This window comes from Lontra canadensis, unplaced genomic scaffold (assembly GCF_010015895.1).
Source record: "Lontra canadensis isolate GAN:19392208 unplaced genomic scaffold, GSC_riverotter_1.0 scaffold4, whole genome shotgun sequence".
NCBI lineage: Eukaryota > Metazoa > Chordata > Mammalia > Carnivora > Mustelidae > Lontra > Lontra canadensis.
The window spans coordinates 7,257,442-7,283,947 of NW_022630998.1; the positions used below are offsets into that span (position 1 = coordinate 7,257,442).

General features: G+C 37.3%; 1 protein-coding gene across 2 annotated transcripts in view; it reads right to left on the reverse strand.

The window, feature by feature from the left end:
• Positions 1-26,506, reverse strand: part of MAN2A1 (mannosidase alpha class 2A member 1) — a 166,611-nt gene that overhangs the window by 42,657 nt on the left and 97,448 nt on the right. For both annotated transcript variants that reach the window (XM_032845164.1, XM_032845154.1), the window contains exons 13-15: positions 6,019-6,184; positions 4,369-4,587; positions 3,286-3,408 (exon numbers count right to left, since the gene is read on the reverse strand). In XM_032845164.1, coding sequence (XP_032701055.1) covers positions 3,286-3,408; positions 4,369-4,587; positions 6,019-6,184 — 508 coding nt within the window. The remainder of the gene's footprint in view (positions 1-3,285; positions 3,409-4,368; positions 4,588-6,018; positions 6,185-26,506) is intronic.

Below are 26,506 nucleotides of genomic sequence, written 5' to 3' on the forward strand. Positions count from 1 at the left end.
CATTTTTAAGAAAAAATTTTAGCTTTTAACTTTTCCAAGAGATGTTTATTACCATTTCCAAAATGGCAAATACGTAACGCCTGATATTTGCGATTTCAAGTGAAAACCAAACCTTACACTGTATCAGAATATGCACATGCTATAAAAATGGAATATAAGGTTTTCCATTAGGCAGAAAGTGCTGAAAATAGAAAATAAAAATGTTTACAATGTGACTGGCCTAGATGATCTACAAACATTCCTCCCAGCTATAAAAATTTCTAATTAAAACCCTTCTATATAGTCCATACGTTATTTATTAGAAATACCATTCATTCTACAGCAGTGACATTTTCCCAGGCAAACATTTATTATAACCATGGCCCCCTAATGTTCAGGGGTCGGGGCAGGTGGCAAGGATGACCACAGGGAGTCATCTAAGCAAAGAGAAAGCAGGATTCAGAGACACCGTTTAATCACAGTTAGGTTTACTACTCTATAAAACACACTGCCCTTTTACTAGAAAGAAACAGCTGAATATAAAGCAAATTTACAAAGTTGAAAAAACTATGGCAACCATTGGTTTAGGTTTCATCATTTCGAACCTAGTGTCAAGAAAAAACAGGAACAGAACATAACGCCTGCAACACAGAAACAAATAGAAAGCATTTATGAAGAATTATATTTTTTCTTTTTTTTTCTACAAGAAATTATATTTTCTTAAGCATTACAGGCTGGAAAGGCTCAACAATGGCATGTTGAGTAAGTAAGTAAGACTCTACTTAAGCAGCGTCAGATTTTCAGACTGTGCAGTTTTCTTCCAAATGTACCTCTCTAGTTCTAGAAAAAATATTCCGAAATTAACATAAAGTGTTAGGAGTTTACAAAGTTCTTAGACCTAATTTTACCATATAGCTAAAGAGTAAGGGAAGAAGACGAGAGCTGGCATGGGGATTTCTGGGCTCTTGTCTACTTCTGATGCGCCAGCTGCCTCCCTGAGAGTCTTTTATTTTCTCTTTGTAAACACAATATAATTCTCTTGGTCTTTTTATTTAATATTAGAGCTATTTAAAGATAGAATAATTTTAAATAAATTAGTCACAACTGTCCATGAATAATATTCTATAAGTACAGTTACTTTTCATTTTTCTTTTAGTATTAGAGCAATCAATGGGGCGCCTGGGTGGCTCAGTGGGTTAAAGCCTCTGCCTTTGGCTCGGGTTGTGATCCCAGAGTCCTGGGATCGAGCCCCTCGTCAGGCTCTCTGCTCAGTGGGGAGCCTGCTTCCTCCTCCTCTCTCTCTCTGCCTGCCTCTCTGCCTGTCAAATAAACAAATAAAAAAAAAATAAAATAAAAAAAAAAGTCAATCAAAACCAAATTCCTGGGACACCTGGGTGACTCAGTTGGTTGAGTCTCTGTCCTCCACTCAGGTCATAATCCGAGTGTTCTGGGATCCAGCCCTGCATTGGGCTCCCTGCTCTGCAGGGAGTCTGCTTCTCCCTCTCCCTCTGTTGCTCCCCTCGCTTGTGCCCTCTCTCTGGCTCTCCCACTCAAATAAATAAATATAAATGTTAAAAAACAAAAACACACATTAAAAAAAACCACTTAAATTCCTGTCCAAGTGAAAACAGACTAATACAGTTTATACTTAGAATCCACTGCCCTTTCTGGAATGACTACTCATTCTGTAGTTTACCTTTAATTTCTACCTGATTTTAAAAAATCAAAAGAACAAAACACTAGATTCCTTAGGGTGGTCAATGCTATTCTTTAAAATCTATTATTTGATTTTGGTTAGCAAGCTTTTCTAAATTGTAGAACAATAGTAATTTTGCAGGAGACAGGTCTCTAGACATCAAAATAGGGAAAAAAATTAAACTTATCTTGAAATAGAGAAAACCTATATAAGTAGAAGAGCAAAGGAGATGTTCTAAAGAAAAAAATACAGGACTACACAAAAATTTAAAAAATACCGTAACAACATAAAATAATTAAATGACACACTGATGGAACATTTTTTTATATATACGAAAAAGGATTAATTTTTACCATATATAAAGAATGCTTATAGATCTGTAAGTCATATCAGTAGAAAAATGGTCAAAGAACTTATACAGAAAACTCACAAAAGATATAGGAGAGAGAAATGTATGAAGTTTAGCTTCCCTAATAATCACAAAATCTTAACAATAAAATATTTTTCACCCATTATTATAGGAAAAGCTTTTGATATGGCTGATTCTCAGTGCTTGGAGTGGTGTATTAGAGAGCTACTCTCAAAAACGCTGGTGGGAGTGAATATTTATGCAGTCACTTTAGAGGACAGAGAAATAGCGTGAATCAAGTCTTAAAGGCCTCATCCACTGACACAAAATGACTCCTCTAGAAAGTTATTCTCAGGAAATAATCATCACTGCATAAAAAGGATGGTACAAAGAAAGCTTATTACAATGCTACACAGTAGTGAAGTATTGGGAGAAAATCTACATATGCAACAATAGGAAATTCTTTTTTTTTTCCACATATATATACATTTGTGTGTGTGTGAGAACATTTAAGTTCTACTCCCTCCGCATATCCATTAATACAGTGTTATCAACTATAGTCACCATATTAGACATTGGATCTTTAATCACAACAGTATATATTAAAATTGTGTTTTCAAAGAACATACCATCTGATTGTGAGCACTGTCACAATGAAAAAGTATGTAAATGTAAGAAGACAAAACTTGAAAATGGGGGAGAAAGGGATACGCATAGTAAGACAACAAAAAATATATCAAAACGGCAGTAGTTTGCACAGCCTTTGGAATAGCTAGTAAATTTTATTGTTTTCTTCAGTCTTCTGCATTTTCAAAAATGTACCAAAATTTGCATATATTACACCTTTACGGTCAAAAGGAGGGAAAAATTTTTTTTGTTTTTTAAGTGTTGAAAGTTAAGTAGAAAAAAATGGCTCACTGGGCAATTTATTTTTCCCCTCCGGCTAGATAATTTGTGTCTGTCTATATGCCATGCCACATATGTATAGAACACCACGACAGCACCTGAACTCCATCAAATCTGGCTTCTTTCCATGGAGATCCATTGTTCATTGTATCATCTTATTGAATTCCAACCCTGAAAAATTATTCTTTTTACCTAACACTTAAGACTACCAATTGCCAAGTGTGACTAGAGGAAATAAATAGTGGAACCAACTCATCTATTCCCAACAGATGACCGAATAATGAGGTGAAGTTATCTTTTTCTTCATTACTCTTTCAATAAATCCTTAATCACAGCTCAGCTCATTGGCACTTACCTTGGCTTCCCCATCAGGTAAGAAGAGGTAGGCACCACTTTTGTCCTTTTTACTGGTGGTTCCATACCATGAAAATTGCACTTTTACTTCATGCCGTTTACCATCTTCTTTATTTATCATTTCCTAAGGATAAAAACGATGTTTATTTATTTATTTTTAAAGATTTTATTTATTTATTTGACAGAAAGATTACAAGTAGGCAAAGAGGCAGGCAGAGAGAGAGAGAGGGGGAAGCAGGCTCCTCGCTGAGCAGAGAGCCTGATGCGGAGCTCGATCCCAGGACACTGAGATCATGACCCGAGCCGAAGGCAGAGGCTTAACCCTCTGAGCCACCCAGGCGCCCCAAAAATGATGTTTAAAAGCAACTCACTTTTAAGATTTTAATGATGTTGCACCTGGTTCTATGTTTATGTTGGTTAAAAAAAAAAAAAACCCTCAAGACAGACTGAAAACAGCTAACATTCAGCTTCTAATGTTCATGATTCTTGGATGAACACCCAAAACTAATACTTAAATGTATACTTTTATATCTTTGAATTTAAAACATTCACAACAGAAACAAAAAGAACACATTTCATCAAGGAAGAGAGACACACAAATGAAGAGATGTAGACCAATGCTTCTCAAACTTTCTGTACTGAAGAAGTACATTTTCTTTTTTTTTTTTTAATTTCCAGTATGCACAGACCAATATTTTTGTGAAGTACAATAACACTGAATTACTAGGACAATTAAATTTAAAGTGATACACCAAATATATACTCAAATTTTTTACTATTAGATTCAGCAGGCATAAATTTACTGTGTCGTGGTGCTTTCAGAGTTTCCACAAACATTGTTCTCAACGGTCACAGCTTCTGTACTTAACTTGTGGACCAGTAACAGTTCATGGAGCAGCACCACACAGACCACACTTGTTGAGAGCAAGCGGTCACAGTGCACCCCAAAAATCAGATACATATAGCTCATCCATTCTTTCTCCCATTGTATTTGCATCAACTTTCCCCTCTTTGCATACATAATCTGCACACATTATAATAAAAGTCATGTCTTTCATGACTTTGAAAACTATCCAGAACATACCTCCATGAGCCCAGACTGACCAAACCGAAGTTTAACAAAGGAGTTCTCTAGAATTATATCTTCGTCAGTACTTTTTACATTCTTCATGTTGAAAATTCCTTTATCTTTGACGTTACCATTATGCAGGACATACTCAGCTAAATGTGGGTCTGAACTTGCTGATCCCAAAATTGTATACACTTTCAGTCCGAGTGGTGGTATCTGCACTAGGAAAGAGATCTTTAAAAGACAGATGAGAGTTTTTTAAAGAGAAATATAATCTACTCAGAGAAAAGCATTTATACATCTAGTAAAAACAAAAACAAATTGGAAGGGGAGGTGAACCATGAGAGACTATGGACTCTGAAAAACAATCTGAGGGTTTTGAAGGGGCAGTGGGTGGGAGGTTGGGGAAACCAGGTAGTGGATATTAGAGAGGGCACGGATTGCATGGAGCACTGGGTGTGGTACAAAAAACAATGAATACTGTTATGCTGAAAAGAAAAAAAAAAAAAAAGACTGTTAAAAACAAAACAAAAAACAAACAAAAAAACCCCAAAAACAAATAAACAAAAAACCACTGTATTTTAAAGAGTACTATAAAGATGTTTTGAGAATTTATGGGTAGACTATCCAACATTTCCATTTATCCAGGAAATCTAATGCCTGGGTCCAGCAGACAAGGCACAAAGCACAGAGGATGCACCCATGGTTGTGCGTGACCTCTACCATCTAGGAGCTGCTCCTCCTCCCTTTTCTAGACAGGCGGTCTGCTCCAACATCTGACCCAAACTTCTATTATTCTTTTCCTTTCTAACTAGAGGACTGTGAATTTATGAAAGCAGCCAGAAATGGCTTTTTTTAAAAATGTTTTTAATTAACATATAAGGTATTATTAGCCCCAGGGGTACAGGTCTGTGAATCGCCAGGCTTACACACTTCACAGCACTCACGGTAGCGCATACCCTCCCCAATGTCCATAACCCTACCACCCCAGAAATGGTTTTTAACAAGCAAAGTAATTCTCATTTAGAGTTCCTAGCTTATGGTTCTGCCTTCAGAAGTACAGTTTAACTTGCACTCGAGACTCCAAAAATTCAACTTTTCTAGTGACACAGGGGTCTAGTTTAATATTACTTTAAGAAAACCATCTATTACTTCAGGCCTGGTTTTCCACAGTTGTATCTCAGGACAAAAGCACCTTCCTAAATGTTAAGAAGTCTTTCCTTTATGGTATGTCACATCATCTTTGCAGTGAAAAGCTGAAAATAACTGAAATTACTTAGAAAAGGTGTTATTCGTCCCAAATTCAATGTATATAACTTTTACTAAATTGAGTTAAAAAATTCAAAATATTATAAGTAATGATGACTTTATTACTTCAGGAAAGAGTTCCAATACTTGCAAAGATATGGAATATACATGCTAATAACATACTAGTAATAATATATGATACACCTACTAACAACGATATTAGTATTCTAGGAAACACAGGATGTCTTTTCCTTTAGTGTCATATAACTGGTTAGTTAAATCCTCTGGTATCCACAATTTGAACCACTTCACATATGCCAACCTGACAGCTCAAGAGGTGCATGGCTACATATATAAACTACATACTGGCTATGCTTTTTTAATGATGCCTCTTTAAGTTCTAGGGCAAAAACCTACCTCATAGGCTGTCTGTGAAATAGTACTTGCTGTATTCCAAACTGCACTCATCTGAATTTCCACAGGCTTTCCAGAAGCAGAAGACACTTGTGCTGTGGGGGAACTCACATACACGGAGACCACTGAGATTCGGTCTTGTTCTGAAGGGTTACACACCACAAGATACCTGCAAAAACAGCTGCTTCACTATCCAGGTCTTAAAAAAAAATTTCTACTTTTTTTACACTATGTGTAAGGACTCAGCTCATAGATAGTCATAGAGTCAACACATGAAGAGAACTTGTAAGGAACATTCTGGTACAATTTTTGGAGAACATACAATTTCATCACAAATAACACACAGTACAAAGGGTAATGAAATAATGATTCACTTTCTAAGAATAAAATGTTATACATACAAATAAGAGACATTAATAGAACTATAATAAAGTTATTTCCGTGGCCCAGAAAATGACCTATATAACACATGGTTTTATTAGCCTTTCTAAAACAATCAGCTTGATAAAACTAATCTCTTGGTCCCTGCCTAAGCTCGCTGAGTAAGAAAACACATGCATTGCCTATTTGTACTTCAGCCACAATTAATTTCAATTAAAATCCTGACATTCATTTCAGACCACTAAAAGACAACAAAAATGTATGGCTATCCACACAGAGTCACACATATATATATTTTATATATATGGGGTCCTTATTCCCCAAGAGAGCTGGTTCTGGAAAAAAGATGATTTGAAGTAACTTCACTTAAAAAGGGGGTTAAAATGGTAAAAAAGATTTGATTGGGCCTAGCTAAGAAAAGGACAACACAAACCAGCAGAATAAGTTTAGACAATACTTAAAACTATGGGCAATTCTTAGAATGAACAAAAAATGAATGGGAGTTTCTGGCAGACTTTTTCCAACAATATTTTATATTAGCACACTATGACATTCTTCACACATTTAATTTTTATAGAATGATTTTAAACATAACTACATTCGTAAAAAATATTCAAGGACTTCATCATTTTTCCTGAAGTCCTCTCTTACTTTCTTTGATAGTCAAAGAATTCTTAGTTGGAGATCTTCATGGTTTCAAGACTTTGCCTGTGAGCAGAAATGTTCTAGACCATCATATCACAGACTTCATGAAATACACAGTCTTTGAAAGATTTATGATTTTACTTTATGATCAATTTTAATCATATTACATTCAAACAAATCAAAAGATATTTATTTCAAAGAGGAAGTTTGAATACTATAATTCACTGATTCATTACTGAATATTTTCTTGATTGAAACAGTTTGGTTTCCTATACAAATTTGTAACTGCAGGAACACAGAACTGAATAGTCCAATAGCAACCCCATCTCCCCCTGACCCCGTGACCCACAGTGGCTACATCAGAGATGGCAGACACAAGCTAGCATTGCGTGCTTAGTGCATTAGAAAGCTTTTTGTTGTGCTCTTTTATGTATGTTCTGTGTATTTCAATTGCATTGCAAATTGAGTAAGAAATAAAATTGATACCTGCCGTGGGCAAAACGAAAGTGAAGGACAACAGGAAAACATAAAAGAAAAGAAAGAGTATGTAGCATAAAATCTATAAAATGTCTAACTTATCAGTGGCTTATCGGGAGAAGCTCTTACGATAGAAATATTATTCTGAGATATCAAAAGCAACAACACAGCAATAAAAATGTCCCTAACTCCTAATGGCTTATAGTATGCATCAGGATCACACCACCTAACTTACATCACTTCTATTCACCAAGATTCCAGAGGTATACGAGAGAAGAGTGGCCAAAGCCATGCAGTCAAAAACATATTTACAAAGAACACTGAAGCCTTGATGTACTAGGCAAAACCCTATTTTATCCACAGAAGCAATTCAAAAGGATAGTGAGGGCAATGCTTAACAGACTTACCTGAAGGGTCTGCCAACCTACTGGCACCCTCCCACTGCCCTCTATCAGAGCTTACGTTTCACCTGACTTGTCCTGTCACAAACCCACCTGGAGAATCTCAACTGCCAGGATTCATTGTTACCAGCAAGACAATATTATGTTCCTAATGTGCACTGGGGAAGAAAAACAGTTGAGGATCACCAATCCTCAGCACCAAAGATGTTCAAGCCAGTGTCCCCGAAATGAGTGATTTACTGCTGAACCTCATGTTCCCAGAGGCTTAGAGGCATTATGTGAAGAACTTTAAGACATGGTTGGAAGCCTCGGGCCAGCATCCTAATTCTGCAGAAACCCTAAGGCACACCCAGGGACTGAGCCTAGAACTCCTACTGGTAGGTTGGTTGGATTCTCCACTACACCTGGCTTGTCGTAAGGCTCTGGTAATGAAATGTAACATGTTCCAATTAGGTAATAAGCATTCAGAACACTGATTCTGTCCCATGGTCCATAGGGGGAAAAAGATTCACACTAAAGCAAATAATAATTTTAACCATACATTTGGTTTTATACAATATTAAGTCACTTTTAAAAATAAGCTATGAACTAGTTTCTGTTTTGTTTCATTTTAGTAGCTAATTAGTATGTGACCATAATGATGTTTCTACTGTACTGAATGATTATGTAATTATCATGCCAGGAATCTATTCAAAAACTAAATGTGTAGAGTATATAATGAGTATAACGCTGCACTAAGAAAATCATTTTTTTAACATAATTAGAGATTCACACCATGTTCTTCAAATGCACCACAGCATAAATTCACCTGACATACACACAACTCTTATCCACACACATTATAAGTAGAGTACAGAGAAAGTATAATCACATATGAAATATTTTCCTTCGGAAATAAGTACACAATCAAAAATTAACTTAATGTTCGGTTTTATTATCATGTTTGGTAGTCAAACAATTGTTATTCTGCTAACATCCTTAAATAGGAGTCCATTTAAACCCATCTGCTGTGAATGAAATCAACGGGTTTCAATATCCTAAATATCAAACCCAGTTATTAGAAATTAATAATATCTGGTTCACACTAAAGAAGAAGAGAGCAATAGTTATAACCTAAAAATGGGGATAGTTGATTTCTATTTCACCTTGTAAGTGACTATATAGGAAGCTCTGGACTTTGCCCCCTTGATTTTCCCCACCTTCACATTAGCTTCCTCTGGGTCATCTATCACCAGATCACGTCCAGACTCCTCGCTCTCATCATGACAGTAGGCCCCCTTAACTTGGGGCTTATAGCAATGATCTCAATTCTCTGTGTACAAGGAACAACCCTCACCTCACAAAGGCAAAGTATTCATATGTGACCTGTCCATCAAATTAGATGACAGATTATGATCTACTTTGAGAGAAAAATGAAAGGACATCTACATACTCATATCAAGTTGGGAATCATTTTATGGAAGAACCAGAATTCCATTGTAAATGTGGTTCTTCTGTCCTTGAAGACTCTATCGAGGACGAGTCTATTTAGAATTCCTTCACCCCTTTTGTAGAAATGATTCATGCCATGTTAAAAAAGACAACTGTGGCACTCTGTCTTTAAGGCAAATCTAATCGGTGCTGACTGAACGAGAGTCTATGAGTAAGTGGGCTTCCTTCTAGGACTGAATGAAAGGCAGAGCAGGAGTATGCCTCATGGTCAGAGTGACCTTGGAGTTACCACTTAGCATGCTTCCTGTCTGTGGGGCCCAGCCCTCGGGCCTGTAGAGGCAACTTATAATGCACGGCCTTTCATCTTTCCCACTGGACAGGTAGGAAACTGAGGTTAGGTATGCAGGCAAGACTCCCAGCAAAAAGTGGCACAACAAGGCTTTGAACCTGACTTTACTCCCTTAGCCATCTTCTTAACCATTTTACTCACAGGTCAAGCTTGTAAGCACCTTTTTGACAACTGGGGTTTCCTGTGGAGATTTCCTTAGTTCCAAATTCACATGTGAAGAATTTTCTCTCCTCACTGATGCCAAAGATGCCCATGGAACCTCTTTCTTTGGAAAGTTCAGGATGCACAGAAAGCTATTTGCATTTCAATATATTATATTTGTAAAAGAAAATTTATAAACTGGAACGGTGGAGCAAAAAATCTTGCAATATACACTAAGGAGCTCATCTTATGACCTCACAATATGAGGTAAGCAAAGCAACATTCAAGGAAAACTTTTAAAAAGCATTACATGTATTTATGACTGTGCAAGGGAGATAAAAATGAGAAGTATCTGCGAATCTCCTTTAAGTGCAGTTTAATATCAAGTAAGCAAACACTAGGTTATATGAAAAATCATTGTAACTTCATGTGCCTAGTATAGTACCTGACACAGAATAACATTCAATAAATAGTTGATAAATGAGTAATGCAGAAAAATCCCACTAAGAGAATGTTTCATTTATAAATAATGCCTACTAGTATGGGGCTTTATGATTTTAGCAGATCATTTTCATTTCAGTTATTTTACTTCCACAAAAAAAATGCTTTTAAAGTCAATAAGCTGTACAATTAACCCCTTTTCAAAGACAGGAGAAATGACAGATCCAAGCTCACAGATAAAGTTAAGAATAAAGCAGACTAGATCTCAGTGTGTCTGATTCTTAATCAGTGACAGCATCGTAAAAAATTCATTTCAAATAAGAATGTATTCATCTCCCCCAAGTAGTCTCATTAGTGGAGCCTAATCTGCTAGAAAAGTAGCAAACTTAAAGAATTTTCTGAATGTGGAAATACATAGATTTATATGTTTATAAAAATTTCAGTTTCTAGACTTGAAGTCTTTCTGATATAGTCCACCTAGTTTTCTCGGTTTAAAACACAATGCTTACCATGCTCGTCGTTAGGGAGAAAAGAATCAAGATACTAAAAACAAAAAGCCATTTTGAGACATGGCAGGTCTCAAAAATCACGGAGTTCTGTGATTCCTGGGTTCTGGAATCAAACACCTTCAAGCTGAAAACCCCACCATGGGCCTTAGAATTTACGAGGCTTTCGGCAAGGTATTTCATTTCTCTAAGCCTTAATATCCTCATCTATAAAATCAGGAGACAAGACTCTTATTGGGGTTAAATGATAAAATGCCTGGAAAATCACATAGCTCAGACCTGACACAAAGTAGAATCTCAATAGCAATTAAATCTCTCATTTTCTTTACAAAATCCTCCTGGCGTCCTGACCAAGGACTCTGGTGCATGAATCACACTGGGCAGTGGAGTGAATGTTTTAATTAACCCGGGTCACTGAACTACCTTAAATGCTTTTCTGTGTAAGGTATACAAGATCTAAATGAGAGAAATTAACCAAAGTACGTATATGATAACAAAGATTCCTTGAAACAAGAGTTAGGGTAACATAGAAGGGGGGAGATCAATGCACAGGTGCATACAATACACACATGCAGAAAGTAACCACATGGTGTATGAATAATTTAAAAAGAAAAAAAGGACAGAGAGAAGGATACCTTCTGATATATGTAGTTATAAACTTATGAATGTGATTACATAGTTCCTGTCGTGGAAGTACCTATAATCTAGGAGGAGAGACGGAAACTGTTAAGTTCAATATAATAGGGTAGGTAACACGATAAAGGTACGCACAGAGCATTCTGACACACACAAAAAGGTGGCAGGATGATTAAGAATCAGGATGGTATTCAAAACAGGAAATTAATTTTACACAAAATGATGGTATATATGGAAGATGATAATATTTTATTGAGAGACATAAAAATGAATAAATGAAGAGACATACTTTCCTAGGAGAGAAAAACAAAAAAGACGGCCAAAAAACCCCAACTATCCCAAAATTAATTCATGAATCTTATGCAATGCTAATCAAAATCACACTGAAATCCTTTTGTTGGGAGAAGGAGCAAAACAATTCTATCGCTATAATAATAGATGGGCAAGACGAATGGTTAAACAGACACTTAAAGACAATATGCCAACACTGGTCTAGATTGAAAAATGTAGAAGCATAAAAAATGATATAAGATTAGTAGAAAAAATAAATATGTCCTCTGTGGCACAAAGGGTCTCCCTAACCGAACAGTAAAAAAATAGCAAAGTGAAAGTTTAGCAGAATTGATAACAAAAGCTTACGCATTTTCTATCTTAAAAGTAAGGTTCAAGAATAAAAAAAAAAAAAGAAAAGAAAATTTGGGAAATTTGTAAAGTGCTCTTACAAATCAATAGAAACATAAACACCCAAGTAGACAAAGTGAACATTTTTCAACTATCAAACTGAAATTGAAAAAGAAATGCTGCTTCAGCTTCTAGGAGACACAGATCTCAGAGAGATGGAGATGCTGACAGGCAGGAGCTCTCAACTCTACTCACCAACTAGAAAACCCAGATAGACGCAGCAATCATCTGAAGGCAACAGAGAAAACTGCTGAGGGGTATAAAGAACTTCAGAGAATGGGATGCCTGGGGGCTCAGTCGGTTAAGCGGCTGCCTTCGGCTCAGGTCATGATCCCAGCATCCTGGGATCGAGTCCCACACGGGCTCCTTGCTCCACAGGGAGCCTGCTTCTCCCTCTGCCTGCCTGAATTCTCTCTCTCTCTGACAAATAAATAGATAAAATCTTAAAAAAAAAGAACTTCAGAGAAGTGAGCTTTCTTCTCTAGCCAGTTTTACCCTGGGACATGCCAATTCTCAGAACAAGAACTGCTGAGTTCCATGCAAAGCCCAGAGGAGGGTCTTATGGGAGCAAAAGGCTGAAAAGCATTTGGTGAGGACCCAGGAAGCTTCAAGTATACATGTAGCTTTCTCATCAGCACACGTGTCAAACACTAGGCTGCTGCACAGAAAGGGAAGTTTAAACCCTAAACAGAAAGCTGATGAAAAGTAGACCAGAGACATCTCACGACATTTTATTTTATTTAAAGATCGGTTTATTTATTTTAGAGAGAGAGACAGAGTGGCGGGGGCAGGAAGCGGCAGAAGGAGAGGGAGAGAGAATTTCAAGCAGACAGCCCTCTGAGAGCAAAGGCCAACATGGGGCTCCATCCCTGAGAGCATAACCTAAGCCAAAACCAAGAGCCAGACACTCAACCCCCTGAGCCACACAGGTGCCCTCTCATGACATTTCAGAACCTACCAGGGAGGAGGGCCCAGAGAATATACAAGACTATTAGCTGAAAACCTGGAGAGCTAGAGAACAAGACATGAATTAGCCTCAGTTTAGCAAAGTGCTAGATTAGAGGAAGACTGCTTTCCAGAAGAAGATATTTTCTGGAGACTACGTGAATTTCATACACAATGTCTACAACTTAATACGAAATTTTGAGACATCCCAAAAGACAGAGCCACATGATTAAACACCAAGGAGAAAAATACATTAAGAATTAGAACTCGGGCGCCTGAGTGGCTCAGTGGGTTAAAGCCTCTGCCTTTGGCTCAGGTCATGATCCCAGGGTCCTGGGATTGAGTCCCACATTGGGCTCTCCGCTCAGCAGGGAGCCTGCTTCTCCGTCTCTCTCTGCCTGCCTCTCTGCCTACTTGTGATCTCCGTCTGTCAAATAAATTAAAAAAAAAAAAAAAATCGAACTCCACATGATCCAGATACTGGAGTTTAACTGCTAAGACTTTAAAATAATGATTCATATTTCTAAGGAAAGAAGAAAATATGAATAAAGTAGGTGAAAGGCTGAACAATTTTACCACAGAAACTGAATACATTAAAATTAAACAGAATGAATTCTCAAAGGAGAAATAGTTGAAATAAAGAAGTCTGCAGATTTATTTAACAACAGAGTACACTGAGCAGAAGAGAAGTTAAACAATTAACAGGGTACTTCCTCTATAGATTCTGGTATTAAGAGTGAATATTCTACAACTACTCTTTAATACTTCTGGATGTAAAACCCTATTCCATAAAAAGTATGTATTTTTAAAGTAACCGGAAAAATATGACAACAATGAAAATAAGCAACTTTTTAAAAGTGGGGCAAGGGAGGGATAGCCAGGTAAAGCAGAGTAGGGAAATATGGTCTACGTAGTGTGACTGTGAGAATAAAAGCACAAATACAAGAAAAAGGATGTTATTTTCAGGACACACAAACCAGCCAATACCACTAAAATCTACACAGTAAAGTGAATCTCTAAAATGTCAATATACGAGCTAGAAAGGGAGTTAAATCTCAAGTCCCAGTGAGGAATGGGTGTCTTTAAATCATTACAAGAAAAATAGACCCTATTTTATAAGTTATACGGAGTGACTAGAAAGTTTAACATAGTCATATTCAGTTTCAACAGATATTTCTAGTTGCTAGGTAGAGGAAGGATTTAAGGAGTTGGGATTAAAATCGGAAGACCAAACAAATAGCTAGCTATAATAGCCCAGGCAGGAAAGGTGAAGACCTAAATTACAGGAGTGGTAGAAACACAAAAAGAAAGAAGATATCTGAGGCAGGATATCTTATCAGTAGGATTTTTTTGATTCCTTGGAAAAGGCTGAGTAAAACAAGAGAAAAATAAATCTTCTGCAACTCCTGGTTTCCAGTTAGAGGGGGACAGACATGGTAGTAGTGCCATTAACCAAGATCAAACACCTAAGGATGGGTAGTGGGAGGAAGTTTCAAGATGGTGATAAATTCAGGTTTAGACTTCTTGAATTTGAGGTGCTTGAGGAACATCTACACAGCTTTATCTTGATGCTTCTTAATTATTCTAAACTCAGAAGCTACTTATCCACTGGATACAAAAATTAGGTTTCCAGGTATGGTAGACAGAAAAATTTACCACAAACCCCCCACCCCACCACAAGATGTCCACATCCTAATCCCCAGAACCTATGAGAAACTTATATGGCAAAAGACTTTGCAAATATGATTAAAGATCTTGGGATGGTGATATTTCCTGGACTGTCCAGCAGAGTCCAATATAATCACAGGAGTCTTTATAAAAGAGATATAGGGAGGTCCAACTGAGAAGAGGACCATGTGACAACAGAACCATGAGGCTGGAATACATAGGGAGGAGACCACAGGCCAAGGAATGCAGGCGGCTTCTAGAAGATGAAGAAGGCAAAGAAACAGACTCTCCCTTCAGAGCCTCCAGAAGGAACCAGCCCTGCCAACACCTGGTTAGGCCTGTGAAACTGACTTCGGACTTCTGATCCTCAACATTGTAAAAACAATAAATGCGTGCTTTTTTAAGAGACTAAGTTTGTGGTAATTGGTTAAACCAGCAAGAGGAAACTAATGCATCGGGTTATACTATTCCTCTTGAAAATGAGGGCTAAGCTGTGGTTTCCTATCACCAAGACCGAGATTTTTGCCATCAAACGCGTGAAAGAAAATCTTGAGGGCTGGAAAGGAGGGCAGAGTGGGGATGGGCAAAGATCAATAAGGAAAAACTTGGGGTCCTTGGAACTGGGCCCAAGCAAAGACTGAAAGGAAGTGTATCCAGCTCTCTGACCCTCTCTTCCAGGGAAGGTGCCTTCCCACTTCCTCATCTACTGACGGCCAGGTCTGATGTGCCCCAACCCCAGTGTCTCAGTGCAGGTGCTCCCAGCAAACACTACAAAGAAAACAAGGAATACCCTGAACCTGTACTTTGTGAAAAGCAAATGACTGATAGGCCCTTACAGCAACTAAGGTGGTTATTACTAGCCTTTTAAAATTCTGTTTATTTTCTAACTTTGAATATCTCATACAGACTGCATTCAATGGAGAAATGCACACATGCACAAGATTTTTCATAGAAGTTCCAAGGCCTCCCAGTTTAAAAACCTTTCTCTTTTTATAAAAATAGAGGCCTTCTTAAACAGGCAAATATTTAACTGTTTCCCTATAAAAACTTCTCTGGAAACTGTACAGTAACAGTCTTGCTTCTCTGCAATTACCAGATAATAGAATTTATATTTGTAAGGGGAAAAATAAAAAATGATGCTTTTTGAAAGCCTCCAGTTGATTAAATATCAAATACAGTCTCATCTAAGAGGCAAAAAAAAAAATTGAACACTAAGGAACAGAACACTCTTTTTCTCTGCAATAAAAATTAGGACTATATTTGAATACAGGAGGGCATAAATGTTACCTGATCTTCCTAAAACAGTATTTCACCATTTTCCCCTACATTTAGGAGAAATAACATTCTTAAAATTCATGGTACAAAAATATTAAGAATCTACCATTCTATCAACAGTCATTTGTCCAAGGACAGGATTCAGAAGCAAAGTGTACAAGTGCACTGCATCTGAGCTTGAATCCAAACGGGAAGCTGCCTTCATGAAACAACATGATAGCGGGTCCTAAAATTGCTGTTGTCAACTAAGGATTTAATTTCTGAGACTACCTTCTACCTCAAATCCAAGGAATCTACAAAATATTTCTAATCAAAGATCTTCATTTAGATGAAAAGTATGTAATTGTTAAGTGAACATTCTGGAATGCTGTCTGTTAGAAAATAGTACTGAGTAGAGAATTATGCTTGTTTATAAGACTAAGAGACAAAGCAGTAATTCACAAATAGCACTTTACATAAAGAAATAATTTTGCGGGGCGCCTGGGTGGCTCAGTGGGTTAAGCCTCTGCCTTCGGCCCGGGTCATGATCTCAGGATCCTGGGATCGAGCCCCGCATCCGGCTCTCTGCTCAGCGGGGAGCCTGCTTCCCCTTCTCTCTCTCTGCCTGCCTCTCTGCCTACTTGTGATCTCTCTCTCTGTCAAATAAATAAATAAAATCTTAAAAAAAATAAAAATAAAAATAAAAAAAAAAAAAAGAAATAATTTTGCTACTTTTCATACAGTAAATTTGACTTGGCAGGTGGTAGGGAGATTTTCAGATATAATGATAAAGACACTAACAATAATACCAATTACACCAACAGCTGCACTTAATTTGCCTTTAGAACACCGTCTAGCATTCAGTCTGTACTTCACTTGGATCAACTCCATTCAGTTTCCTAACTAACTTATGACGTCCCAGAATCATGCCTACTTTACAGATGTGTAGAGAGGTTCCATATCCTGCTCACGGACGCAGAGCCACTTAAGTGTAGAGCCAGGATTTACATTCAAGCAGTCAGGCTTCCGGGCACCTTTCCGGGGGAGACACTCAAGGTGTATGTGCTAGAAGATGCGCCATCTGCAGCACTTAGAGTCCCATCAGAGTCCCCACGTCCCCATGGTTCTTGGTCTGGGGCTTCATCAGAGGGCTCTGTGCCCGCCCCAGTAAAGAGTCTTCACTCGGAAACCTAATCACCTCCAATGGCTACACTGTGGTTTAAAGGAGTTTCTTTGAGATGAAATTGGGACTACCTTCCTGAGCTGCTATAATGATAACACAAGCTATTCTTTCAGTAAGTTCTAACTTTTTCTAAGAGGTGATAGGAAGGGAATTACTGTAATAAGTCTCCATTTTGCAATCATGGTGATATTTTGGAAAATAGTTTCCTATGTCCCGGTTATTGGACAAGCTTGCTTAATTTCCACAGTTGAGTTTTCTACTCGAAAACTTCCTTCCTTAGTGTTTATCCAAATGTATGCTTTATAGCGATTTATGTTTTTAACAGACAAGAAAACCAACGGAGGCTAGATGCAACTCTAGGAATCATGTACTTCAGGCCACTCTCTCCCAGCACGTGCAGTAAATGAAATTAGGTTTCCAAAAAATGGTTAGTGCCAGAGGTGGGACTAGACTGAGCCCGACTCTCAGCTCAGAGCTCCTTTCACAATACTGTGCTCTTTTTAGGCACCCAACCATGAAATCTGCCCAAAGCTCGATGGTATAGAAACGAAAGAGTTAGTATATAAATGTTATCAGAATTTATTGCTGCAAATACTCTTTATAGCTGCAATTCAATACTATTATAAGGTGTTAACCGTCGAAAAGTACAACTACGTATTTACTATATATTTCAGGAATGGGGAAAGCACTTCTAAAAGCCAAAATATAACCAAAGTAGAAACAACATGCAATTTCACAACTTTTGTAAATAAAACAGGCCTGAAAAATCTTACATCTATTTCCAGGGCCTAAGAGAAAATAGCAGTAACGAGGATAAATACTCCTTTCCAACTATTCTAAGACCTTTGGTACTAAAGCAATAATAAGAAACAGATATGAAAGCTGTATATAAGTTGGCTGACCCTAAGAGTTTTGTCACCAATTAAGCTGCTTTCACTATGAGGGAGTTTTGCCTAAAACAAAAATACCATCTGTTTTACCTAAAACATTAAGATGTTCTATTTTCATGTCAATTCAGAAATCACATCTGTAGCCATTTTCTAAAAAGACAGCAGAAGGCATTATATTTATGGGTGACTGCATAAGAAATGATGTTCAATCAAAATGTAATTTTCATCTACTGGGAGAACATTTCATTTCTCCAATAACTATAATGCTGTAACTTTGGAGGAACACGTAGTACATAAACAGGCTGATTTTCATGAATAAAAAAACCTTAAAAGTTAATGCAGTAAAATAAAGTTGTTTTGTTACTAAAGACAGACACGGCAAATACATTTGTATTCACTTTGTACATCTTTGTCAACAACAGAAATCTATCCTCTGTGAGGTTTGTCAGGTGAAAAGAAAAAAACAATAACAATTTTTTATGGCTGCTGTATCTCTCCATGCAAGTGAGCCATTATATAAGAAGTAAAAATATGGAAACAACAAAACACAAACCACTTTCTATTTTCAAAACACTTTTAGACACAAAATTGGTCCTGGGAAAGACATTCTCCTCTACAATCCAATGAACCGACTGAAGAATATACAAAACACTAGAGAAAACATCACTCACAGTGAAGGCAAACACAATGTCACAAGGGATAAAGGAACACGTTTCGAAGAAAAACACACAAGCCATCCAACTACCTATAATACTTTGAGTATATATTCAGTACCTACAAAAAAACCTAAAACCCAGGTATGCTTTACTTTGAAAAGTAGCCTAATTTCACATACAATATTTGCCTAAAATAAAATAAAATAATAAAATAATGCTGCTCTCCAAATAAGGATGAAATAAATAAGTCCAAAGGCTCTATTTAAAATTTTTCTTTTACCACAAAGTTGTGAAGTGTTCTGAAGTCCAAGATGGGCTTGAAGCCCTTCCTGACTTTTTCAGGATCAGGATACCTTCACTAAAATCCTTTTCCTTGTTCCTCTTGTAGTGCACGCTTTATTAATCTGCATTTAGAAGGAAAAAAAATCTGGTTCAGAAGAATGGAAGACTTTGAAATATGCCATATCACTTCAGTCTATGCTGTGAACTGCTTTGAGTTATTAATCAGCTCTATCTCAGCAATTTCAGAAGACATGATGGACGCGGGGAGGAAAGAAGAGAGAGAACAGAGGACTGAGTGTGCAAGAAACCAGAAAAAAAACAAACAAACAACTAAGGACTGTCATTTAATCATTACTTCCCCCCTACCCCAGCACTTTAAAAAATTACTGGTATTGCAGATATTTACTTTCTCTCTTTCATAGTGCATTATATAACTCCCAACAAATGGGGGGAGCACCTGTGGCACTACAGCAGTAAGAGAAGAAAATCATTCAAGATTTGCAACATCTGGCAGATACACCAAACCAACGTCAGCTTTTCTTTGACACTATCTCATCTCCTTTCTGGAGTTTTTCTTAGGTTCTACGAAGTTATGCATTTCCAAATAGCTTAAGTGGAAACTACTATAATCCTTCCCAGATTACAGTTGGTAGTCCCCGTGCTAACTCTGCCTTCACGTTGTAAGGCAACAAAAAAAATCTCGATCCAACAGATAGAGGACACATATTTTTCCTGTCCATCTTCTGTACTCCCCCGATTATGATCCTTGGTGAGGGAACTGCAAGAGGTTGGAAGTGACAAACAAAATCGCTTTAATTTCATTAGACAGGGGCACCTGAGTGGCTCAGTGGGTTAAGCCTCTGCCTTCGGCTCAGGTCATGATCTCAGGGCCCTGGGATCAAGCCCACATCGGGCTCTCTGCTCAGCGGGGAGTCTGCTCCCCACTCTCTCTCTGCCTACTTGTGATCTCTCTCTCTGTGTCAAATAAATTAATTAAATTAAATAAAAAAATAAAAAATAATTTCATTAGACAAACCACACAACTACAACGCCTTGTATAAACTTAATTCTCTGTGTAATAATCTGACAATAAACTAGAACCACACAGCTAGTTAAGAAAGTTTGATTTAAAGTATAAACAATAGAGAGGCAATTAAAACACAGACTAACCAGGCAATTTAGCAGGTGTTCACTGAACGCATAACTTCTTTGCCATTGCTTTTGAAGAAATAAAACTTAAAACTATCATTTTCAATGCAGTCTGTTCAGCCATTTCCACAGATAAAATCTAAAGCTAATAAAATCTAAAATAGTTTTGTACCTAGGAACAAAATCACAGCAGACTAATTATAAGGGCCTGGGAAGGAAAATTCTTTTCAAGTTCACATAAAATTGATGAAAAGAATGATTTAAGATACCATGCCCTGGAAGCACTAAGGAGACAAACTCCATCTACACCGTAAATCTTTTAGAAATCAGTAGGTAAGAATGATGGTGGCCTACTGATAAACAGTTTCTTCAAATCTCTAAATGACGGTAAAAATGTATAAAGAATTAATATACAGTTATATTATTTAAAGATGCCTGTCCTAAACTTTAAAATGCCTAATGCAAAGTTGTAAAAAGTATTACTTCAGGAGGTGCAAGAAAGGAATAAGAATTCCTTTTTTAATTCTGATAATGAGGAAGCACACTGTACACTCAAGTTAGAGCACTAGTAGACAAGCAGAGTCAAGGAAAGGACTCTTATGAAGAAGAAAAGGTAGCATTTAAATCCTCTGTGCTTCCTGAACATGGTGCAGGGGGTGAAGAGTTAGCACCACTTGACTTGCAAAAATTTCTCGAAAGACAGACATTTTTCAATTTTTGGAAGGGATGGGAATCAGAACAAAGAAAATTTGAGGTACTTAAGCATGATGCTAATAGCAATCCAATGCCAATCAGAAGAGTTATGGTGCTTTCTCCCATACTGTCTCTTTATTAGGGAATTTGCTACTAATTACCTTAAACTAATTATCTCATAATTCTTTCAAACCTTTATTATATAGATCTACAATCTCTATCTTCAAAATCTGAAGAGCTCTGAAGATCATGTTTTTTCAAAACTCATTTGGTGGCAAAACCTAAACTGAACTGACATGAAAACACATATAATTATTTATTCCACTTGTTCTAAATATCCAGAAATTTTAAATTATTTAATGAGCCCTGTCCCAGACTGAAATATTTATGTAATATGCCATATATGCATATTGTTCTTAAAAATTAAAAATTCTGAATTCACAAAAGATTTCAGGTAAAGAATTGAGGATTTTATTTAAAGGTAAGCAATATAAGCAGTCGAAGTCATAGACTACTTTTAGAAGACACCCTATCTATGCAGGTGCTGAGCACGAAAGAAAGAAAGAAAAACAAAACAAAACAAAAACAAGAAATCAAAGGGGAAGGAAAACATGACTATATCCCAGGACAGTGCTACACAGGCAGGAATACAAAATAAATCTGTCATTGGATGGCTGACTATCTGAACCAAGGAATAAGTATCTTTTAACATGATCCTAAATAGGCCACCAAGAAACAGTAAACGTTCAAGAATATTATATTTTCTTAATATGTGTATACCCCAAATCCCAACAGGACATATATGCTTCTACTTTATCTCTCTCCCAATTCTTACTATTGCAATATCTAATTATATTTTGGTTTTGGAATAAACGGAAAAGCTGTTTTTTTAATAATCGTGTTAGATACGATTTTTCTACTGAACTGGTAGGAGAGTCTTGAGAACAAAATTTTCAGAAGCTTCTAGCACCCAGGACTGATTTATTTAGTGCAGATCTGTTTCTACAGTGCATAGAATACAATTCCAGTCCGAGCAGAAGAGGGCAGGGAAGAGTCGTCAATGATCAGAAAATATGGTAGCTGGCCTGAGTCATCTAATTAATGAACCCAGTAAGCAGATAATGCTAGTTGCCTACTCAATAGCCATTCTCATATTCTCCTTTCCTGACAGAAACTCAGGAAGACAACAATCCTAGCTTAAAAGCCCTTGATTCTCCATACTTGAGGTGGCCATGTGACATAGTTCCGGCCAATGAAATGTAATTAGAATTCAGCAAGTGGAGCTTCTAATAAAAGTCAGAGACTCAAGTGGCATAACTCTCATCCTTTGCTCCTCCTACCTCTTCCTGGATGGAACACAATGCAACGTCTAGAGAATCAGGCACAATCTTGAGACCATGAGAACTACCACAGGCTTATGCTGAGCTGAGAGCTAAAAAGGGCCTGGTCCTTTCACAACCTCATGGAACAAATCACAAAGCCTGGACTACCTACTACTTTGAAACTTGTACCTAAGAAAAATAACTTGCTTTCTTGGGAAGGTAATGTAGCATGCTTTTTTTATGTGCAGTTGAATGTAATCTGAAATGAAACACTATACCCACAACAAATTATACTGAAGTACCCAAAACTCCTATTGATCTTAAAAGAAGGAAAACAGTGAATATAAGATGATTCTCCTAAAGCAAAAATTTTCCCATAAAGATCGACCACCACAAACGTACTTTTTCCTCAGAGCGTTTAGTTTTAAATCTGTCCCTAACTGCCTCTCAATTACTACACGTAACTTCTCATAACTGTCCCCTTCTCTACCACAATTTGTAATGATCAATCAGCAGACAGCTCCTGTATACCAAGTACTTCTTCCCTATTTCACTTAACCATTTATAACTTCTTTAATTCAGGTGAGTCTTTATTTTCTCTGTGGAATGTGAAAGGCAGATTGTATAAAAACTTGAGCTAAAACCTTAGAATTTACCAATCCTATGCTCTTTATTACAAAATACATGCTAATGTGGGCATCTTTTTAAACTTTATAAAAATTTTATGAACACAGTGTATTTGACCAGTTCCTTGATGGTTACTGTTGAACATTTAAGTCTTTTCAAGAATTTGTTCAGATGATAAAGCTGAGAGACAGATTTTGCCCACAGTTCTCTTCATCTCTACACGGCACTACTTCTGCAGGATAGATTTCTTCCAGTGCAATGCCTAATTTGAACACTTATTACTAGGTTACTTTCTAGACAGATTGTTAGGTGTCATGTAAGAATGATGAATAAGACCCAGCCTGTGCCTTCATGGGGTTTATCTCAAGCTTCTTCAGAGGAATGTTATATATGTGCTACATGGGACAACAGTGGTTAAATGCACAGTCCCATGAGAACATACAAGAGTGACACCTAGTCTGACTCAAGGATACTGGTAAGTTTTCAGATAATGCAACATTTAAGCTGAATCCTAAAAGATGACCAGGAACCAATCAGGCAAATTGTGTGTGTGTGTGCGTGTGTGTGCGTGTGTGTGTGTGTGTGTGTTGTATATGATTTGGGATGTGGTGGGAGGGGGATTTGTTTTGTCTCCAGGCAGCAAAGGTCTAGAACTAAGAGAACATGGTATGTTAAGAGAATTGATAGTTGAAGGGCTAAAGCACACAGTGCAGGCTGGGGTGATGTAAAAGATGATGCTAGAGAAACCAAAATGCAGACACATAATTCAAGTTAAAGTCTGTGAATTTATCCTTCAGGCAATGGAGAAAAGAAGAGTTTTGAGTTGTACCATCATTGCTAGTATCTGTTAAATGCCTAAGTACCAGACTCTATACTATTAAATTCATATACGTAACCTTATTTAATTCCTCCAACAAATGGATGAGGGAGGGACCCCTGACACCATCACATCACCCAGGGGAGAGACAGTAGCAACTTCAAGTAGGACACTGGTACTGAAGCTAAGGAGAAGTGTGATACATTTAGAAAGCAGAATATAAAGACCTAGTATTTGTTTGGATACAAGGTGAAAGTGAAAGAAAAGAGACAAAGATGATCAAGTTATCTGCAATTTATGGTCCAAATGAGTACACCTTTGAGATTGAAATGGGACACTAATGAGAAACTCTAAAACTGAGGCCCAGGTAACTGGATGACGATGCTGAAGTTTTATTAAGGAGCTCAGGACCACAGAATATTTGAGTAGAGAGTAGGAGTCCAGTTTTATTTTTAATTTAAAAAAATTTTTTGAAAGATTTTATTTGACAGAGAGAGCAAGCGAGTGCTTGCGTGCACACAAGTAGGGGGAGCCAGAGTGGGAGAAGTGGGTTCCCTGCTGAGCAGGGAGCCTCATGAGGGGCTTGATCCTAGGACCCCAGGATCATGAACTGAGCCAAAGGCAGACACAAAACCCACTGAGCCATCCAGGTGCCCCCACGAGTTCAGTTTTATACATGCTGAGAAGGAGGTACAAGTGGACCATCCTGATGGAGCTATCCATCTGGCCTGTGGGCAAACCTTGGCAAACTTTTCTCAGAAGAGATATGTATGTGGTGAGTCAACAGTACACTGACAATAAATGAAGGCAATGGAGTAGGAAATATCACTCTCACCAGGAGCTTTTATCTTCTAAATCTTCCTGAGGCAAAACAATTACTTATTTAAGATCTCTTATAGGCTCTTGACTCTCTACCTTTTTCAGATGTTAACATAATCTGAAGCTACAGATCCACAGTCCTGTAGCTTTTTCTACAGTACATATCTAGCTTCGGTTCTGGTAACCAAATTTCCAGTCATGATTTGCATTTCACGATGTCTCATTATTTTTAATGCCTTCTTACTTTTGGTTCAAGTATTAGTCACCTGAGTTGATTTTATCAAGAAAATTTTTAAAAAGTTAAGTACTCGTGGTACACTTTTTAAGTGTTTTAATATTTGAAAATGTCTTTTTTGTTGTTGCTTTCACATATAAAAAGATAACTGTGATTATAAAATGATTTAAAAACTCTATAGTCTACTTGTTACAGAGAAGAAATCTAAGTCCGTTTAACTTTTGTTCCATATTATACAGTATCTATCTTTCTGCTTGGGTACTTCTACAATATGTCCCTTTCCTTTTAATTGGACTAAGTTACCAAGATATACCAGGAGTGACCTTCTTTTCATTTATATTATCCAGAACTTAACCCTTTTATCTACAAAGCCAGACCTTCTCGGTTCAGACAACTTTTCATCAAGTCTATCTTTGATCATTGCCTCTACTCCATTTTTTTTTTTCCTGAAGAAAATCTCTGTCTTTTGTTAAAATCTTGTCCTCCATACCTATTGTCTTCTCACCCATTGTTTCCACTCCTCTTCCTTTTCTCTGAATTCTTGCAAAGCATCACATGGGTCGTCTTCTTTCATGTCACTGGACACTCTCACAATGGCAGCCTCCCTCTTCAGTATCGCTTGTGAAGATGCTCTCTTGTTGTGCCCCCGCCAATAACCTTCCCTTTGGTAGCTCCCCTGTTATCTTCTCACCGTTTTTTCATCTCAGCTCTTTGCTTTCCATTTCAGATTTCTTAGAGATCATGACTCAAACTTTTTGAGAACTCCAAAGAGGATTTTTGTAATGTTTTCCTGGTCTCTGTAATAAATCATTTTAAAAGGTAAAATTGTTCTTCTGAGACTTCTTATACCGCCGTTTTCTGTCATTCTGTAGAGCCTGTGCAAAGGTTTGCTGGGGTAACTTCCCTTTTACTTACCCTCATAGAAGCACACATCCAGACCTTGTATATGCTAAAGGTACTCTTGGTCTTTATTTTGGGATTAAGGTCCCTCTCTTACCTAGAGTTAGTTTATTTGACAAGTTATTTGGAGAGGGATTCAAAAGCAAGTATTTGCCAGGGGATTCAAAAGCAAGGTGGTTCCCTGCCATCATGGAGCTAATATTCTAACAAGGGAGATAGACAGCAAGAAATAAATAAATTAAATAACCAGTTTGTTAATAATGCCTAAAGCAGGGGAAGAAAATGCAGTGATGGAGAACAGTGAGTAAGTTATATAACATATAAAATATATAATAAGGAATATAAGTCCACATGCATACAGACAGCCTGAGTGTACAAGTTCCCAAAGGCTACCATCCAAGGTGGCTATGCCTATATCTCCATTATTTTATGCCAGCTCTGGTGAACAAATGGAGGGATTCCTTCTTCAGCAAAGACTATCATGGTATCCTTCTGGCCCGTGCCACTGTCAATAGCAATTTCCTTGAACAGACACCTCCCTAGGTCAATGCTCTACCATCAGTTCCCCACTTGTTTCTGCCTATTTTATTTCTGTCAGATTCAGTCTCCAAATTGGCTGTAAAATACAGACACACTGGAAGCCCTCTTATCAATGTAATTAAGGCTGGCAATAGACCTATTAACTGAAAGAGATAAAGTTGACTTGAAAGTAATATTTAAGTAGGACAGTTTTAAGTTACACACATATGACTTAATAATTCATATTTTCATATATGTCTTATATATACTTATATATATAACATTTCCTAATCTACTGATGAAAGAGCAAAGCTTCTGGTTTAACTATGGGACCACTAACTGGAGTCCTGTGTCATATTTTCTGCATAACCACGCATGTGATTAATCATGTATGGTTTCTAGGTTAGGTTTTCCTAAAGCAGACCAAGAACTTCAACACTTGA